Raw genomic sequence first — 20319 nt, forward strand, 5'->3', positions numbered from 1 at the left:
TATATATATTTAATGAGTGATATAATCAACATTTTCATTAATTTTTGTTGTTTTATTGCACCAATCATTGTGAACACTCGTATATTACTAATATATTAAGATATTCCAATTTATGTTCAAATAATCCATCTTTTCAAATAAAATGAATTATATCAGGTTGCTCTTGATTTATTTATCTAATTTTAAAATTCTCATCAATTCTAGCAATAATGCGTTGGGGCAACTTCTCAAATAGAACATTTTTGATGCAACTTCTACAATTTCTGTTGGAAAGTAGCAACACTTGATCACAAATAATTCAAATGATAAACATTCCGAAAACAACAAGTGAGTCACTTTAACTTATAGAATTTTACAATAAACCTAAATAGAAGTTTGGCTTGAAACACTCCACTGTCTTTTAGGGGACGGGTGGTTTGGAAGCAGCCATCACTGAGATCAAAGTATGTAAAAATCAAATCCGAGTGAGAGACTGGGAAGTAGAATCCATGATAAAAGAGATAAACCAACTGGAGATCAAAATCAACAATCTGCTAGATGAGAATGAAGACCTACGAGAACGCCTTGGTAAGTTTCCTCAACCTGCTTTTATTCTTTCAGGAATCCCGTATAAATTATCCCTACACCTAGACATATTAGATTGTTTTCATATCCCTTGCTGATTTTGCTAAGATAAAAATCTGCTATGACCCTCATTGGGATCGTTTTCCCACACCAGGATTAAATCAAAAGGAAGAACTGGATTTGAGTGAATTCCGCAGATCAAAGATTTTGAAGCAGAGACAGTACAAAGCAGAGAACCAGGTCCTGCTGAAAGAGGTAAAACCGATTAGCGTTGTCTTTATGGTGTGACTTTGCTCTGTTAGCCCTCTTTAATTTTGTCTGTGACCCCTAACGCGACTCTCCTTAGATTGAGCGTCTGGAGGAGGAAAGTCTCGAGCTTAAACAACACATTCGTGCGCTGGTGAAGGACAAAGGTGAGATATTATCTCCAAGATGGTGCATATCAGTTACACACTCATGTCCTATTCACATAAACAGATCATTTGGTTGCTTTATATAATGAAACCTGACAGCACATTTCCTTTTTAAGGCATATCAGTAGTTAGTAGTTCACTGCGTGATGACAGTGTTGAAGAAAAGCCCAGCAGATCTTTTAGAGAGAGGCCTGTCTCTGGATTCACAGACGAAGAGATGAAACGCAAAGTAAGCCTTTTATCAGAAAAGAATGAGTTTTGAACATCATAAAAGCATTAAAGCTAAGCTAACAACCTTTTTTTTTTCTCAGAATGAGCATCTGCAGAAAGAGCTGAGCAACAAAGAGAAAGAACTTGAGCTCAAGAGAACAGAATCCGCCCAGTTCAAAGCCAGATGTGAGCAGCATCACCGCGTGCCCTTTGCACACTTGCAATGTCAGGTGGTTTCTGTGACTATAATGTTTCTCTCTCTCCTGCAGTGAATGAAATGCTGAGTGAGAATAAACAGCTGGAGCAGGGCATGAAGGAGATCCTGCGGGCCATCCAGGACACTCAGAAGAAAACACCCACATCCACTGGCGTCAGCATTCCCAGCCTAGACAGACTCGTCGATGTACATTTACCACCATTTAGAGGGCCCACACTATGTGAAAAATTACAATAATAAATCTAAAATATTTTATTATTATCTATAATAAATAATTACATATTTAGAATTATTATAAATAATCATTTAAAAATATATAATACATTTTATGATTATAATTAAATATAATATTTAAGGGGAGGGGGGGACTGTGAGAAAACATAATAATAAATAATTTATAAAGAAATAATAAAAACTAGAATTATGCATTAAGTTATGAATTTAAATATAAAAGTATACATTTTAATGAAAAATAGAATATTTAATGTAAAATAATTATTTTGTATTATTTAGTAATATAAGCTTATATTAATATTAAGCCTAGTCCCAGACTAAAATGCATGTCTGAGCTGTTTTAACTGAAAGAAACTTGCACTGACATATCTTCAAATATGTAAGTGCCATTGATTTTTCTCAAGATGTACACAGTTAATGTTTTTTCTAAGGCACGTTTATAAAAGCTACTTAAATGTCCTAATTGAACTATTGCTTATTCCTGGCTTAATTTAAGCCCTGTCTGTGAAACCAGTCATAATTATGCATTTAAAATTATACATTTAATGGCCTTGCTGTGGTGAAATGTGTTTAACTGAGCTGAGAGTACATCACTCTCATTCGTAGCTGTAACGATTATCATATTAGTTTAAATTTGACATTTTATTAAAAAAAAACCTTTACAAAATGCAATTATACTGAGGAAAACCGATGAACATCGATCAAGTGATAGTAGGCATTCAAATGCAAGTACAGAATTTGTGCAGGATTAGTGATTAGTCATCCTGATACATTTGTGATAATGTGACTTGCATTTTGCACTCAAAATGTATTAACTTTTATTCAGTCTCGCATACATGAATATGAAGTTTGTGGTCCCTAAACTTGCAGCAAAATGAGATTACGATTCCTAAATATCCTGTCACAATTTGTGAGTGATAATTTTGTTTATCTTAAGGCTCTGGAGATGAAGTACTCCGAGGGAAAGTTTGATGCAAGCCTCCACCTCAGAACGCAGGTAGATCAGCTGACCGGCCGCAACGAGGAGCTACGGCAAGAGATGAAGGCAGCTAGAGAGGAGGCAGCAAACACTCTCAATCAGTTAACTAAAGCTAATGAGAAGGTATTTACTCACAATACCAACTCAAACGTTTACTGGATTAAAAAAAATAGATTTTGAATTCACTGTCACCATTTTCACATATGTGACTTCTTTTTGTAGATTGCTTGCTTGGAAAGTGAGGTTGAATCAGTGGGCAAATCAACTGCCACTGCCATCCCTTACAAGTCATTAGCTCTGCCTGAAGAGATGACGCCCACTAGTGCGGAGGTCATCAACACACTCAACGAGTACATGGTACAACTCCTACAGGTGTGTGTGTGTGTGTGTGTGTGTGTGTCAGTCCGATTACTGTATCACATTATAACAGAAACCAGATGTAACGTACATAATATTAAGACTCCCGACTGTGGATGTTCAGGAGATCAAAAACAAAGAAGATTCCATTGAGCAGCTCAGTTCGGCTCTGGAAGAATATAAAAGGAAATTTGCAGTGATCCGCCATCAACAAGGACTACTATACAAGGAGTATCAAAGGTATGCCGAGCCAATAAGAGAGTTTAAATATCAAATATTCTATACATAAAGGTATGCTGATCCAAAATAATATTGTTTATATTATATTATAAAATATGTTTGATTATACATATGTTCAGAGATCAATAAAGCATGATTTTAAATCACCTCATGTGCTCCGATTTAGCGAGAGGGAGTCTTGGCAGAAAGAGAGAGACTCTTTTGCCGAACTGAAATCCAAATTCGAGGAACAAAGGGAGGTGGACGCAGTGTAAATCAAAGAGTACAATGTAAGTCTTGATCATTTACACCCAAAATTAAAATGGTGTTCATTTACTCACCTGTTACTCAAACCTGTATAACTATAGCGATTTGCTAACAAACTGATGTCACTAATTTGAAACACCCTTGGAATTTGTCTCAGAATAAAGATTCAACATTGTGGTGGGAAAAAATCTGTTCAGCTAATGGTTATTAGATGCCTCAAGACTTCATATAATATAAAATCAAATAAAACACTAAGTTTCTAATTTATCCCTTTCATGTTTCCCATTATCTGTTTGACTCATTCCCAGCACTGGCTTGAGGCTCTTGAAAAGGACCCGAATGAGATCAGACGGGAGCTGGCCGAGACGGCCCGAAAAATGGCGGTTCTCAGGGCGAATGAGAAGTGTCTGACACGACGTTATACGACTCTGCTTGAGCTCGAGCAACACTTGAGGAAGGAGAATGGCAAACTGAAGGACGATTTCACTCAAATGGAGGCCGCTGTAACTGAAAGAATCGGCTACCTGCAGAGGTACAAGGTAGGCCAATGTATCACTCAAAAAGATGGAAAAGAAAATGATGAATGATGGAATTTCCAAGGCTTTGTTTTGACAGAATAGTCAGCCTGGCCAATATATATTGGTCTTTCACTATGAGGGATGGTGGTCATCTTTGGTGATGGCTGTGACTGACCTTTGCTGACCTCTGTAACTTTCTTTGCCCTTAGGAGATGGCAGCGTTTAATATGGCCGCATTGCAGAAATCCCTTGACAGTAGTGTTCCTGCATCAGAGTTGGAGAGAGCCAATAAACAATACACCGAGCTCACCATCAAGTACAGAAACCTTCTACAGAAAGACAATCACCTTGTTCAGAAGACAACCACACTGGAGCACTTGGAGGTACATCGCTTGCAGGTTACATTAAGCAATGGACATTCTTTGTTTTTCTTACAGTACTCTCCTTTCCTTTCAGAAGGAGAATGTGTCTTTACTTGAGCGCATTAACTTCATCAATAAAGAGCTTGAGATCAGCAAGGAGACGCTTCACACTTTGGAGCAGGCCTGGGAAAACATCAGCACGACTGGTAAACGTCACTGCTAATAGATACAATAAACAAAAGCAATGTTGAAGCATTGCAAATGATGTAATTGATTTCTGGTGTTCACAGGTGGTGAGAACAGCATGGGCAAGGCAGCCAAAGCCCTGGCCAACAGCGAGATTGTATCTGTGTCCAGACACATCACAACGCTGGAGATGAAGGAGTTAAATGAAAGGCAAAGGGCGGAACATGCTCAGAAGATGTACGAGCACCTGAGGAACTCCCTCAAACAGGTGGAAGAGCGCAACTTTGAGCTAGAGACCAAGTTTGCTGAGGTGGGTCTGATTTATCTCTTGCATCACATAGCATCCAGAATATAGCAACCATACCTTAGCTTGAACACCACATTTTATTTTATTTTATTTATAATTATATATAATTAATTTATTATTTTAATAAAGCATATTATGTTGAGCATTAAATAAATTTTGTTTTATTTTTATAATACACAGTGTTAAAAATTTAATATGTTTTTTATTTTAATAAAACAGATTAACATTAAATATACTTTTTATTTATTTTATTTAATTATTATAAACTATAATAATATGATTTGGTTTCGTTTTATATAACACAATTTTAAACACTTTCAAACACTTTATTTTATTTTTATAAAACGCAGTGTGTTGAACATTAAATAAGCTTTTTATTTTAATTTTTTTTTTTTTTTTAAACGCAGTATGTTGAATATTTTGTATATATTTCTGTATGCCTGTACAGCTCACAACATTATACCTGGAGGCTCAGCGGATCGAGCGGGAGCTCAGGGATGAGCTGGCGGACAGTGTAAGCAAAGACATCAGCGATGCCGATCGCAAGCGAATCACCGAACTGGAGAAAACAGATGCAGACCTGTGGATTGAAGTGTCCGAGTAAGCCTGATGCCTCAGCCTGTGCATATGCTTGCTATGATAACATATCACAAGAAAATGTATACAAACGTGTTTTAAGAGTTTTGAAATGTTTGCAGATTGCGGGAAGTGTCTGATGTCGCTAAAATGCAAGTGTCTGCTCTGGAGGCCAGACAGCAGTCAAGAGAGAAGGAGGTTGAAAGCCTGAGGAGACAGGTGTTGGACTACCAGGTATGTTTTTCTCATGCTTTTCTTACATTTTTTTTTCAGCTGTGCAGCCTCTTGATCACGTCCGTAATTGCACATCTCCTCTTCAGGCTCAGTCCAATGAAAAGGCCCTTATCGCCAATCTTCACCAGCACATTGTGGCTCTCCAGTTGAGCGAGACCTCAGCCATCAGCCAATTGGAAGCCACCAACACACGCCTGCAGAAACTTGAAGCGCAGAAGCTCAGAGTTGAACAGCAGATGGATGCTCAGCAGCAGGTACTGTGGCATGCGAGGCAGGAGGGTCACCAGCGGGCCAGACACCTCCGCCACACCATCCAGGCTCTCTGCAGACAGTTCTCAGGAGCCCTGCCACTGGCCCAACAGGAGAAGTTTTCCAACACCATGCTCCAACTGCAAGAGGACAAGGAACGGGCCAGGGAGGAAGCACATAAGGCAGAGGAGGAGAGGAGGAAAGCAGAAGGAAAAGCACAAGAACTGGAGCTAAAGCTGAAGGGGTTGGAAGTGCTCATAGCAACACTGAAAGATGCCAAAGGAGCTCAGAAAGTAGGTTGATTGATTACAAATAGAGTTGTGATATGATTCTTGCAATCATATTTTATTGCTATGAAAAAATGTATCATTTTTATTTATAATAAATGTTAATAATAATAAATTATATATTTAAAAGATATGTTATATAAACGTTATATATATATATATATATCTATATATATATATATATATCTATATATATATATATATATCTATATATATATATATATATCTATATATATATATATATATCTATATATATATATATATATCTATATATATATATATATATCTATATATATATATATATATCTATATATATATATATATATCTATATATATATATATATATCTATATATATATATATATATGTACACACAGTCATGGCCAAACATTTTGGCAGTGACATACATTTTATATATTAATATATTTGCATTTACACAAAATAACCACTCTCCTTCTTGTAATGCATCCAGATTTTTTTTTTAAAGATTATTTAAGATTATTATTACTGTATAATGTAATCTTTTTAATACAGTAATTTTTGCATCACAGTAATAAAAAAAAAAACTATTTCACAGCGATCAATGAACCTAAAAATAGCCACCATTTTCTTTTTAAAAAATCCTAATTTCTTCCTATATTCTTAATAGATTTTATTATATTTACTTGTAAATGATTCACATGAATTACATTACTCCCTATTAATAAAGAAAATTGTTCCCATAAACATAAATTTACACTCCGCTGCAGTGTTTACAGCTTAATATCAACCCCTACAGGTGAGTGAGTGGCATAAGAAACTAGAGGAAGTTCGTCTGTTGGAAATGAGGCAAAGCAGAGAGCTTGGTGCCCAGCGGGAAGAGATAAAATACCTTAGGAACATTGTGGCTGAGCAGGAACGCACCATCGGTGGCCTGGAAGAGGATCTGGTGCAGCAGAATAACGTCAGTATTACATTTAAACATGTTTCTTCCCTATTTATTACAGTATAGAGAGCTTACTTCATGCATGATTTCTAATCTTATTTGTTATCATTGTATTAGCTTCTCGAGGAGCGGCAACTGATCTGGGATCAGAGAGAGGTGCAATTGGAGCGCCAACTCGACACCTATGAGAAACAGCAGAATGAAGGCCTAAGCACAGCTCAGAAGGTTCCGTCAACACTGACTCTTTGCAGACTTGACAAATTTTTGTTACTGTACTCTGGTAAGCAGTTTACTGAACTACAATTTAAATTAAACTTAACTTGTCCTGTTTGGCTTTAGTTTGAGGAAGCCACAGGCTCTCTACCGGATCCAAATCAGCCTTTAGTGCACCAGTTAGACTACGGTCTTGGAAAAATCAAAGAGCATGTTCGTACCATCCTTGAGACAAAAGCCACCTTCAAAAGTCTGGAAGAGGTATTTTTTTATCCATCAAGTGACTGGGTAATAATTTAAGTCAGCTTTACCAATTGTAAACCTTGTTTTTAAGATTATGTTACAAGGAGTTTCTTTCTCTCTGAGCAGAAGCTGAAGGAAAAAGAAGCTGCTTTGTGTACATCAGAGCAAAACATCTTATCCAGAGACAAAGTGATCAATGAACTGAGGCTTCGCCTACCAGCCGCTGCTGAGAGAGAGAAACTCCTAGCTGACCTGAGCAAACAAGAGGACTCTGATAGCCAGCCCGCCCTGAAGGTCGCCCACCAGACCATTAATAACCTACAGGGGCGTCTGGATCAGAAAGAAGAGGTTCTCAAGAAGTACCAGAACCTGTTAGCAAAGGCTCATCAGGTGCCTATTTAAAAAACAGACTTCATAAATTGGTGATCCAAATTGCACAACAAAACCATATAAAAGCTCATAATGTATATCTTCATTTTTATTCTCCCAGGAGCAGGAAGAGATTGCCAAAAGGCATGAGGAAGAGGTCAGGTCCCTGCATCAGAAACTGGATGTCTTCATGGACACATCACTGGACTGTTTCAAACAGACCGCTCTGGTACCTAGAGTATTCATTATAAAGCTCAACTTATTATAGCTTGCCAGAAATGGATCAAGAAAGAACAAATATATAGTGCACATAATATATATAATAATGTCATACAGTAAATCATGGCAGCTGTAATCTTTATTGGGCTACTCCTGGGTTTTATTCTTCTCTAGGAGCTAATGAAGAAGCTCACCATCACTGTACTGACCAATAAGCACTTGATGCGGTTGGCAGAAATGGAGCAGACGGTGACCGAGCAGAACAATTCTCTCTCCTCACTGACACACAAGCTGAAGGTCGTCACTGCAGAGCTGGACCAACAAAAACAGGTGACTGCAGCACAAGCCATGGAGCATGCTGCAGAAATATCCAGGTGAGAAATTAAAACAAGCCCGCTTTTTTCAATACTGATCAGTATCATGATATTGATTCCTTGTGTCACTTTTAATGAGCTTTCCTTTCCAAGACTTGAGGAGAGACATGTTGCCCAAGTGAAGGGTCTGTCCCAGGAGGCAGAAGAGCTGAGAGCTCAGCTCATTCAGATGGAGAAAGAGCTGCATTACCTCCGCACGGAGCTAGAGGCCCAGAAAGAGGCTAATGTCAGGTCACCATCCAACACCATGAAGAACCTCGTGGAGCGGTTGAAGACTCAGTTGGCCCTCAAGGAGAAACAGCTGAAGGTACCACACAGTGGACAACTAGAGTAAATGTGCAGTTACAATTAGCATTGATTGGCGAATTTTCACAGGCAAAATTCAGTAATAATTTCAATAGAAATCTGCGCTATTGGGAATATCTCATGAGGGCCTTTTTTTCCATTAAATTTCGCCAAAATGTTGCACCTTAAAGGGGTCATATGACGTTGCTAAAAAAGAACATTATTTTGTGCATTTGGTGTAATGAAATGTGTTTATGCGGTTTAAGGTTCAAAAAACACATTATTTTCCACATACTGTACATTATTGTTTCTCCTCTATGCCCTGCCTTTCTGAAACACGTCGATTTTTACAAAGCTCATCGGTCTGAAAGCCGAGGTGTGCTCTGATTGGCCAGCTATCCAGTGTGTTGTGATTGGCCGAATTCCTCAAGCATGTGACGGAAATGTTATGCCCCTTACCATACTGTGATGCCGTGTCCCGGTGTCCAAAAAAACAATAAAACCCATTATAAACGAGGCATTTGTTGCATCTAGTGGGGACATAATTACTGCATTGCGCCGCGTAAACATAAAACCACACCAGAACACCGGCATTGTAGGCTACTCTCCCAGGAAACCGGAGTCATCGTCCTCCGTAAAATGCGTTGCTCAAATCTGAATATTTGGTTTGAACTGTTCTGGAACAGTGTTGTAAATACAACTTAACCACTGATTTCTAGTTGTGTCCTCTTTTGGAAGACCAAAGAAAGTAGTTTCGCTTTCACAACGAAACACACAGTCTCTCCACGACATGGCCGCGGCAGCGGCAACAATAGTACAGCGAGAATCAAAGTTACGCCTTCTTTCTTTGCGTGAACATTTGGGCCGCATTATGCAAATCTTCCCACACTGTGACGTAGACATGTGGGGGCGTGTTTAAACGAGGCGTTTTAGGAGGGCGTGGACGAGTCTTAACTTTTATAAAGAATATCTCTTTGGGTTTGAGACTTTAGTCTTTGCAACTTTTGGGATCTTATCTATTCACGAACAGCTTGTAACACTCCAAAGAGAAAGGAAAACTTGAAATCGCATCATATGACCCCTTTAATTGTTCTGGATAGGTTTTTCCACGGTGATATTTGAACATGACTAAAATCAGAACTCGGTTCCTAATCCGCAGGCTCTCAGTAAAGCTCTCTTGGAGCTTCGTGCAGAGTTGACATCTCAAGCAGAATAGCAGATCATCGCCAATGCTGCTCAGAAGGAAGAGGCCCTTAACGTTCAACAGATTGTCGACAAACAGACCAAGGAGCTAAGGGTAAAAATAAGGAAGAAACTTAAATTCTTACCCTATTTCTAAACCTTTACTTTTCAACTGTAAATCATTGGTTCCAAACTTTTGCATCAGCTTTCAAAAGTAGAAAATATTTCCCTTATCGATTGTTGTGAATCATTCAATTATTCAAGTGAGAAAAAATGTATCGGTCACTTTGTAGAAGCTCATCAAATTGCTTGACCATCCATTCATCCTTGAAAACTGTGAACAAAGCAATGCAAAGTAAACATTAAAAAAAAAAACTAAACAAAATTAAATAAAAAATAATTTTTTTTATGTAAGACTAGGAGGAAGGTAACATGAAAATAAATTGAATAAATAAATTAACACTTCATTAAAAATAAAAATGTAACTGAATAAATCACTTTAAAACTTACAAATAATTATCAGTTTATTAATTTGTTTAAAATGTAACAAACATATATTACTCATAACTCGTTTTAAAAAGCTTTGGTCAGTTGCTCTCATTACTCATTTATCAATCGAGTTTTAAAAAAAAATGCCATTGTACAGTTCATTGATTGGAGCAACCAATGAAATTTAGACTTTATGGTTTTAAAAACACCCATAACATTTTACGAGGACTGAATTTTATCCCAACCCTAACCATGCAATTATTTATCCCTGTAGGCATGTGTAAAGGACCTTAATGAGGAGCTCCAGCTGGCTAAAGATGGCGTACGAGCAGCAAAAGCCAGAGAAAACTCACTGAGAGAGGAGCTGGAGAACTTAAACAAGGATCTGCAGGGGAGCCAGAAATCACATAACAAGCTGCGGAGTGAAAAAGAGACTCTGGAGGATCAGCTGAATGAGCTGAAGAAGAAGGTCCAGAGACTCAGCAGCGGCCTACAGGTTAGACCACATGTGTTTTTTTCACACTTATTCACTTGTACTGTGAGTGGTTAAGGTCAAGAAATTTATGTCTCGCTGTTCTTGAGTAATTCTACCAGTGACGCAAAAGCACTTAGACACTGACTGAGTCAGCGGCCCTTTTTTGTCTGCAAAAGAAGAGCTTCTGCTCTGTGTCTGGTTGAACAAAGCCCTTCTTTGATGACAATGAATACGTCTAGACACCATTGTGCAGATCCTCGCTCTTATCAGAGTTTGTGGTCACTGGGAAGAAAAAAAACATTTGTATGTATAATCATAGTCCTCTTAGCTTTTTTACAATTACAATGTTCAAATTCAACTTTATTTATATACTGTAGCACCTTTTAAACTTGTTTACCAAGTTCTTTACTGAAGTCATGTACACTACCATTCAAAACATTATATACTATACAAATTCAAATTTTAAACTATGAATATTGAAAAAAAAATGAATCAGTCTTTATAAAAATATTAAGCAGCACAACTGTTTTCAACATTGATAATAATAATAAATGCTTCTTGAGTAGCAAATCAGCATATGAGAATGATTTCTGAAGGATCATGTGACACTGAAGACTAGAGTAATGAATAAAAGAATTTAGATTTGCATCACAGGAATATGTATTAAAATAGAAATCGGTTATTTTAAATTGCAATAATTCAAAATATTACTGGGTTTACTGTATTTTTGATCAAATAAATGCAGTCTTGTTGAGCTTAAGAAACTTTTTTCAAAAACATTTGAAAATCGTACATTTATGAAAGGAGATAAAGAAAATAAAATTGTCAGTAAGAATAAAATGAGAGTCTAAATAAATAAAGATGTGTTTTTGTGTGTGTATTTGGTGTTTGTCTGTGCAGGTTCAGGTTGAGAGTGATGGGCCCACAGTTGAAGCTCTTCAGAAGAAGATCTGTAAGTTGGAGCAGGAGCTGGACAGGAAGAGCATCTCAGAGCCTGCAGACAAGAGGAGCGTCCTGAACGAGAAGGTGAACTAGAATTGCATTTACTACAAGAAACGTTAGGCCGTTAAAGGTAAATTATCTGTAGAAATTGATGTAGAAGAAGGCTAAAGAAGCCTTTACATATGTAATTTGATGTCAGATGTTTGCTTGAGCTCTTAAGCCCTGTTCACACCACCAGCAACACGCAGCGACAAAGCGACATGATCCCATTTATTTTCAGTGGAGAGCTGGCGACTTCCAGCGACACAAGCAACAATGGCAACCATTGGCAACAGAATGTGGGCATGGCAAGCGACGGGAGTCATGCAACAAAAGTTAAGAATAGTTTCACTTTATGCAAATGAACAGCGAATTTCTCAAGCATCAATCAATAGGAGTGAAGAATCTTGTCAGTAGCGCTCACACGTCACCGTCTCGAGTGCAGGGCAGGCAAGATAGGATGGAGTTCCGGAGCGATTTCACTGTTTTATATGATTTAGCCTTAGCCACATGCATAGATATTAAAAATGATGCATGGAAAAGAAACTGTTGGCAGTCTTAGTGAGTTTGATTCATACATTGATGTTCATGTTTAGCACTGGTTAATGATGTAATGCACTGAGCGCTGCTGTAGTTTAAATAACAACCCTCACCAACAGCAGAATGCTACTTTTATTTCTTTTAAGTCTAATTCCTAGTCAAATTAGAATGATATATTAGTTTTACTGGCTATATATATAGATTGTGATTGTATTTTCTAAGATATGTCCAGACGTGCAGTCTACCAATGACATTAGAGCGACAGCACTAGAAATGCCCACAAGCGTCTTCACAGTACAAAGTCTAGCGACACGCAGCGTGAAGGTCGCTGGCAGTGTGAACGGGGCTTTATTCTTTGACACACACATTTAATTTTGCATTTTGTGGTGAAGTCTTATAGTGTAGCTTGCTTTCTGATCATGTCTGAGTCATTGAAGAAGTATAGTAATCATTATAATTACATCATTATGTTTCTCTGATTTGTTTAATCCTTCTGATTTATTAACAAAATAACTGTATATATGTGAATTTTTCCTATTTTTGCAGTCCTTTAAAGAAGAAATCGTGAGATGGGAGGAAGGTAAAAAGTGGCAGGCCAGGGTGGAGAAAGTGCAGAGCGTTCTCAAGGAGAAGGAGAAAGAAGTGGAATCTCTGGCTAAACAATTAACAACGATCAAGGAACTTTACAGCAGGTCTGTGCTGTAATCTATCCACATAATGGACAGTTTCAAATGATGCATTAATAGTTTGAATCTTAAATAAATGTGGCCAAAATGTATGCAAGAAACGTGAGCTTAACTTTAGCAATTATTAATAGTAAGAACAAAAGTTGAAGATTCCCAATCATGTTTATTTTGCCTGATGTCTATGAAGGTTGGAGCAGGAGAAGGTGGGTCTCCAGAAGAAACTAAAGGGCAGAGGAGTGTCTGCAGATCAGGTCGTTGGTGTACGGACCCTCGAGGCTGACAGAGAGATTGAGAAGCTACAAAAAAGGAATGCTGAATTGGAGCAGCAAATCAAAGTGATAAAGTGTGTTCTGCCTAGCAATCGTGCCATTGTGCCAATTTGTTCAAATTTTTTTTTATATATATACCATTGATTTTGCAGGCAGCAGCAGGCTTTACCCCGTGATGCCGCAATTGAGGATATCACCATCAGGAACCGTTATCTTGAGGAGAGGCTTCACTCCCTGGAGAGTCAACTGTCCAAAGAGTCTCCATCCAGACTATCTGTAGGTGTAACACTTTGCGTGACAAACATTTTGCCTTTCAACACTTTTCATGAATTTCACCCCACTAATTTCACTCTTACGCTCTCTCTCAAACCTGTTTCTTTCTACATACCTCTATTCCATCTCTGATAATGAAGAAAAAACATGTGGCATCACCACCTCAGCTCAGTTGGTCCTCAAAAGTTGTTCATTATATGACTTTCGATATTAGTGAAGGTGAACAAACTCGGTCTCCATTAGTAAATGACACAATCCCTGGAAAAGAAGCTGTCCCCGAAAAGGAAATAGCAGTTACAGAGGACAAAGCAACTCAAACTTCATTCAGAAGCATGAGTGCAGCAGAAGTGAGTCAAGATGAGGAAAAGAGCAAGGAGAATGTAGAAGAGAGCGTTGCAGATGTAGAACAGGAAGAAGACAACAAAAAACAGGGATTGGTTGAGAATTATATAGAGGAACCAGATGAAACTCGAGGAGGACAAGAGGAAGAACTGAAGACTAATGGAGATGCAGAAGAACTAGATTCAGGACTGACACATCAAGAGATGACATAAGCCTCTTGATGAAGATCAAAAAACTGAAAATGAAAAGACAAACGCAGAAGAAAGTAGGACTCACACGGAGCCAGAGATATTAAAAGAACATCTGGAGGATGAGCAACAGGACAGAGATAAGGAGCAAGAACCTGAAGAACAACGTATCGAGTCTTTGAAATCCGAAGGTGATCCAAGCCAATATTTGAAAACATCTGCAGGATCTAAAGAGCTTGAAGAAGCAGCAGCACTCAGCACAGCTGATGCCAAACTATTGCCTGAAGAACCAGCAATGGATAAGACCATGTCCTTCATCCCTGAGGAAGACGTGGACCATATTTTAAGTGAGAACGTAAAATGTTCCCTCACTAAGGAGCTGAACGCAGGTGTTATTAAAACTGAACTTGATGTCTTGGACATTCTTGGATCTGTAGAATCAGAGGTCACCGCCTTTAATAACAAAGAACAGACAATGAAAAGCAAAGTGAAACCTCGAAAGGTACTTAACACATAGGAGCTTCCACTGAAGCACTAACACAAAGCTTCTAGTTCTCCACCGTATAGCTTAGCTGGCTTTGAGCTTGTGACCTTCTTTCCGGACCCGGAGTGTCTGCTTGTTGTCCCATAGCAACTGTGTCTTTGTGTCGCACCCTCTCCATCCTGTATCTAAAATGTGTTTGTTGTCTGGGTGTTACTTAGCTGCATGTTGTCTACAGCATCAACATCTCTTTGTTGTTTCAGCAGACGTCTGGCCGTGGTTCTGGTACACCGTCTCAAAGAGAACATGAGCTCCAAAAAGAAAACCTCAAGTTGTCCACGGAGAACCTGGAGCTTCGTTTCCAACTGGAGCAAGCAAACAAGGACCTGCCTCGATTAAAAGTACCGTAAAATTGAAATAATTAATAACATGTTAAAATAAAAACAATTTAAAAATCTGTTGTACTTACTTTACTCTCCCTGTAATGAAAGGATCAGGTGTCTGACCTCAAAGAGATGTGCAGTGTTTTGAAGAAGGAGAAAGCTGAAGTGGAGAAGAGGCTCAGCCATGTTCGTGGGGTAGGTTGCAGCATCTCTTAAGATCTTAAAACACTGATCCTCTGATTTCCTTCCCTGATTTCTTTTGCTCTTCTGATGCAGTCTGGGCGCAGTGGGAAAACCGTACCTGAACTGGAGAAGACCATCGCACTGATGAAGAAGGTAGTGGAGAAAGTAGAGAGAGAGAATGAGAGCTTAAAGAAGACATCAGAGGCCAATGTGCAGGAGCAGCTTGCTACACTGGAACGAGACCATGAGAAACTTAAGGTACATTTTGTGAACCTGTTGAATGATACACTACCATTCACAAGTTTGGGCTTTAATGTTTTTGAAAGAAGTCTTTTAAGGCTGCATTTGATCACAAAAACAGTAATACTGTGGAAAAAATACTGTGTTTTTTTAAATCAATATATTAATTCTATGATGGCAAAGCTCAATTTTTAGCATCATTACTCCAGCCTTCAGTGTCACATGATCTTTGCTGATGCTGATATGCTTTTAATATTATCAATGTTGATCACATTTGTGCTGCTTCATATTTCTGTGGAAACCATGATACATTTTTTTTTCAGGATTCTTTGATGATTAGAAAGTTCAAGAACAGCATTTCTTAACATTATAAATGTATTTACTGACACTATTGATCAATTAATGCATCTATTGAATAACATTTTTTAAGTAAAAAAAATAATATTTAGTAAAGACCATCTGCGAGTTGCAACTGTGTAATTTGTGAAAACAACAATTGTGATATTGTTTTAAGAATGTCATGTGACAGTTATTTTCTACTTTTATTATAATGTGTATCTTTGTTACAGTCAGAAAATGAAAAACTGAAACAAAAACAAGAGGAACAGTTTAAAACAAGACTCGAGTCAAAAACCAAGGGCACTGAGAAAATCATGATGGAAAATAAACGCTTACGTAAAGATATTAAAACGTTTTTTTTGTTTTTTTTTCCATTACCTTCATGTCAGTAAAACATGCTCTTAATATGTCATGGTACAGTATGTTTTTGTGGCAAATTGCAGGAAGCAGAAGCTGCAGAAAAGCTGAGGGTTGCAAATGCCAGCCTTGAAGTAGCCAATGAGAAACTGAAGGCAGAGCTTGAGGAGACCAGTCAGAGGCTCTTATTAGCACAGTCAAAGGGGCCGTCTTTAGAGGGGGCAGACAGCAAGACCTGGAAATCTTCAGTTGTGTCAAGGTATTACATTTACTTAAATACTTAATCAGTTTCGTCATCATGTAAGTTATTATTATTAATTCTTCCCTTCACAGGTTATTTGAAAACAAGATGAAAGGTCTTGAGAGTGAAATCGCTAAGAAGAACTCCAGCATTTCAGAGCTGAAGGTGCAGCTGAAAGAGGCGAATGAGAAACAGCAGGCCACACAACACGCTGTCAGCCAGCTGAAGGAACAAGTGAGACACTGATTCTTCTTCAGCTATTCACTAAAAACACCATATTCTGCCATTACTGAAACATGTTTGATATTTTGAGCCAATTTTACAACACTTGTTTTCATTTGTCACGTGCTTCCTAGCAACAAGGCACATGTTTCTGCTCGAGTTTGCTGTGTTCGGAACGACTTGAAAGTCTGGTAGTGTGTGTGTGACCCTCAGTCTTTTTTTTCTCTGTAACCATTTATAAAGTTGGCAAATGTGTTTTAAAATCTGTTCCAATTTGAAAAGTCACGTACTGCATTCCTGGCTAAAGATGCTCCTTTTCCCAGAGATCTAATAACCTAATATGTATTAACAGGTGGAACTGCTTAGAAATATCCCTGTGGAAGCGACCACAGATGAAGGCCTTGCCAGAGAGTATCAGTCCGTGAGGTGAACCGCGTAAATATCCATAGACTTCAAAGCACACAAAATGACTCAAAACTCATTCTTTGCCAAATATTTTCCAATTAGACTGGCCAATGAACAAGTTGAGAGGGAAAAAGCTCAACTTCTTCGCCAGATTCAATGGTACGATGAGCAGTTTGGAACCAGCAAAGCAGGACCAGGTAAGATCACCATTGCTTTTTTGATGAATACATATTGTGGCTACATGAGACTTATATCATCTACCTGTTCCTTTTGTAGGATACAGTGAGCTCCAGGAACAAAGGCAGCAAATACTGAAAAGAAGAAATTACAGGTATCCCTGAAGAAAAACAAAATGCCTAAAGAATCAGCCGTTTTTAAATCTCAAGTCACATTATAAATGCTTTCATTTTAGGATTAAGTGAAAAAGCTGACAAGAGAGCTGGAAAACTTTGACCCGACATTTTTCGAGTAACTTGAGGATCTTAAGTACAATTACAATCTGGAGGTGAAGAAAAACATCATCCTGGAGGAACAGCTGAAGAAGCTGTCGGATCGGTTTGGAGTGGCGGTTCCCATAGACATGTCTATCAGCTAACACACATCAGATCGTTTGTCAGGTCATTCGATTTTATTGTTACTGCTCAGTTAGAGCCAAATATGTACAATGTTAATTTGCTTTATATTCAAGTACAATTAAGTGTTTCATAAGTAGGTTCATATTTATTTTTTTTGTAAAATATTATAACATTTTCATATAAAGTTAGGTTTTACAATATTTGTGATTTATGGCCTCACTAGCAAAAACTGAAAGGTTTTTACCTTTTTACATGTATAATCTATCAATCACTGCCTCATTTTTTAAACTCCTTAGTTGTAATAAATGGCGATCAATGTCAATTTCCATATATATATATATATAGCTGAACCATCCTCTGAAAACTATTTAAACAAACAAAATTAAGAATTAAATAAAACATTTAGAATTAAAAAAAAATTTTTTAAAAAAACTTCCACTCTAAAAGAAAATAAAAAGTGGCAAATATAAAGCAATCACAGCATTCGCGCACATCACATATCTAAGTGCATATATGAGCAAAATGTCAATGGGAAAATCGCAACAGGCATTTTTGACCAGTATTAAGTGTTGCCAAAGGTTCTTCACTCTGGTTAAAACCAGATTTATCAGGAATGTTTGGTAGTTTCGTTTTATGGGATCAGGGTTCAAACTGAATGTCCTGTATGCAGCTGAAGAGTTTTCCGTTTATGCTGGAAAACGATTTGAACAAGTCCTTCTCGGAAGCATCTGGATCAGGCTTTTCATCTACATGGACAACCACAGGTCTGGTGTTCAGGAAGCTGTCACCGACAGGCCATTTCAAACCGAGATGATGCCGGTGTATCTGAGGAGTTTAAATGATTTGATCTGAAGAAAATGTGGATAACTGCAGCAGAAGAGTGACGCTTTAATGTATGAACCCTTTATTTACCTTGATCAGTGTCCCATCATCACAGTGCCAAACAATTCCCTCCACTCGCCCCTCTTGGCATTCCTGAAACCAGGAATACAGCTGCTGGAAATCCACTGGAGGAGGGTTCCGGATGCGCAGGACCCCGTGGGGCACCAGAACATGGACTGGATACTTCTTACTTCCCAAACCTACGGAATCACGGAGTTACTTCCTAAACCAGGGATCCTCAAATCTGGCCCACGAGATCCACTTTCCTGCAGAGTTTAGCTATAACCTAGGGCTGCACGATAAATCGCCGTTAAATATCGCATGCGATTTATCGTGCAGCCCTACTCTAACCCTAATCAAACACACCTGAGTATACTAATCAGTGTCTTCAGGATCATTAGAAAATCACAGGTAGGTGAGTTTGATCAGGGTTGGAGCTAAACTCTGCAGCGCATTGGCCCTCCAGGGCAAGATTTGAGGAACCCTGTCCTAAACCAACAGAATTCCTGTCAGTTTCTTACTTCCTTAACAGTTAAACTAGCATTCAAAGTTTTTTTTTTTGCAAGAAATTATCACTTTGAATGAGAGTAAAAATATTATCAATGTTAAAAAAAATCTATTTCAAATAAGTGCTGTCTTTTGAACTTTCAACGAATTCAGAAAAAAAAATGGTTTCATCAGAATGATTTCTGAAGGCTCATGTGACACTAAAGACTGGAGTAATGACAGCTGAATTTTCAGCATTGTCATCACAGGAATAACTTACATTTTAAAATATATTCAAGTAGAAACAGTTATTTTTTATTATTAAATAATATTTCACAATATTAAATTTTTTACCGTTTTTGAGCAAGTAAACGCAGCCTTGGTGAGCAGAAGAGACTTTTCAAAAACAAAAAAATCAGTACATTATATTTACCATATGGATTTCCATTAACGTTGGTTCCGATAAGCTCAAGGGTTTGCTCCATGAGGTCTGCTAGAGGAATGCTGACAATTTCAAGCAACCCTTCATCCTCCCCGTGTGTCTTCAGGACAAGGGCAACAGCAGAATCATAGTTGACCACAGAGGTGTGCCAGCAGTACTGCTTGTTGGTATGATCCACCGGAACCCAACCTTCATGACAGATATATCTATGCCATCAGCAGCCTTTATTTTCACTCAGTACAGTATAACTTGTGACAGGAAGATCAGGAATAAGAGTGTGTTCCAGAGACACCAACCCACCTGGAATGTGTCCATGTTCGTCTGGCACTGGATGGCCATTCTCATGCTGGACTCTGTGAGCAGCGATCCAGGATTCTGGCACTTCTCGGAAATCTTCATCTACGTTCCACACAAATCCTGTTATTTAGTAGAGAATCAAAAAATATCCGATGTTTAGAACTTTCATAATTATTCACTGCTTTGTGACTTTTTCTTGTTAACCCAAGAAATAACACTGTTAATTCTAATATTTATGTAAAGTTAAATCATACAAAAAGATTCATTTTGGACCAAAATACCTTTGCAGGTCTTCTGCAAATACTGATGCTTTTTGAATCTCTTATCTGCCTGCTTGGTGGGTTTCCGATCCAAGCGAGCCCAGAGATACGGTTCCCCTTAAAACAAATTAATTAATAATAAATAATAATAAAATTAATAAAAATCCTAATTTTGGATATGGAAATAACTGGCTTGAATATACACCAGTGATTTCCACATATGTGTGTGTGTGTGCGCATATATATATATATATATATATATATATATATATATATGAAATATATATAATAATGA

General features: G+C 37.9%; 2 protein-coding genes across 3 annotated transcripts in view; one reads left to right on the plus strand and one right to left on the minus strand.

Annotated features, from left to right (window-relative positions):
* LOC107679595 (centrosomal protein of 290 kDa-like) overlaps nucleotides 1–17679 on the plus strand; it is a 29118-nt gene extending 11439 nt beyond the window's left edge. Inside the window, 41 exon segments of the mRNA XM_016475185.1 lie at nucleotides 405–567; nucleotides 719–819; nucleotides 911–977; nucleotides 1094–1206; nucleotides 1289–1373; nucleotides 1457–1590; nucleotides 2576–2740; nucleotides 2840–2989; nucleotides 3099–3214; nucleotides 3381–3483; nucleotides 3769–3999; nucleotides 4188–4361; nucleotides 4435–4546; nucleotides 4631–4836; nucleotides 5282–5433; nucleotides 5532–5643; nucleotides 5730–6185; nucleotides 6957–7121; nucleotides 7221–7328; nucleotides 7443–7577; nucleotides 7686–7949; nucleotides 8050–8157; nucleotides 8322–8521; nucleotides 8615–8828; nucleotides 9966–10103; nucleotides 10752–10973; nucleotides 11853–11978; nucleotides 13020–13165; nucleotides 13347–13502; nucleotides 13581–13704; nucleotides 14979–15113; nucleotides 15204–15290; nucleotides 15372–15536; nucleotides 16088–16208; nucleotides 16299–16473; nucleotides 16548–16689; nucleotides 17030–17103; nucleotides 17185–17279; nucleotides 17359–17376; nucleotides 17379–17413; nucleotides 17495–17679. Coding sequence (XP_016330671.1) covers nucleotides 405–567; nucleotides 719–819; nucleotides 911–977; nucleotides 1094–1206; nucleotides 1289–1373; nucleotides 1457–1590; nucleotides 2576–2740; nucleotides 2840–2989; nucleotides 3099–3214; nucleotides 3381–3483; nucleotides 3769–3999; nucleotides 4188–4361; nucleotides 4435–4546; nucleotides 4631–4836; nucleotides 5282–5433; nucleotides 5532–5643; nucleotides 5730–6185; nucleotides 6957–7121; nucleotides 7221–7328; nucleotides 7443–7577; nucleotides 7686–7949; nucleotides 8050–8157; nucleotides 8322–8521; nucleotides 8615–8828; nucleotides 9966–10103; nucleotides 10752–10973; nucleotides 11853–11978; nucleotides 13020–13165; nucleotides 13347–13502; nucleotides 13581–13704; nucleotides 14979–15113; nucleotides 15204–15290; nucleotides 15372–15536; nucleotides 16088–16208; nucleotides 16299–16473; nucleotides 16548–16689; nucleotides 17030–17103; nucleotides 17185–17279; nucleotides 17359–17376; nucleotides 17379–17413; nucleotides 17495–17677 — 5976 coding nt within the window. The 3' untranslated portion in view covers nucleotides 17678–17679.
* A 371-nt stretch (nucleotides 17680–18050) lies between these two features.
* The window catches only part of rlig1 (RNA 5'-phosphate and 3'-OH ligase 1), a 3348-nt gene continuing 1079 nt past the window's right edge, over nucleotides 18051–20319 (minus strand). For both annotated transcript variants that reach the window (XM_016475183.1, XM_016475182.1), the window contains exons 3-7: nucleotides 20046–20141; nucleotides 19768–19884; nucleotides 19459–19656; nucleotides 18570–18739; nucleotides 18051–18482 (exon numbers count right to left, since the gene is read on the minus strand). In XM_016475183.1, the coding sequence (XP_016330669.1) occupies nucleotides 18297–18482; nucleotides 18570–18739; nucleotides 19459–19656; nucleotides 19768–19884; nucleotides 20046–20141 (767 nt within the window). In that variant the 3' untranslated portion in view covers nucleotides 18051–18296. The remainder of the gene's footprint in view (nucleotides 18483–18569; nucleotides 18740–19458; nucleotides 19657–19767; nucleotides 19885–20045; nucleotides 20142–20319) is intronic.

This window comes from Sinocyclocheilus anshuiensis, unplaced genomic scaffold (assembly GCF_001515605.1).
Source record: "Sinocyclocheilus anshuiensis isolate Anshui unplaced genomic scaffold, SAMN03320099.WGS_v1.1 scaffold288, whole genome shotgun sequence".
NCBI lineage: Eukaryota > Metazoa > Chordata > Actinopteri > Cypriniformes > Cyprinidae > Sinocyclocheilus > Sinocyclocheilus anshuiensis.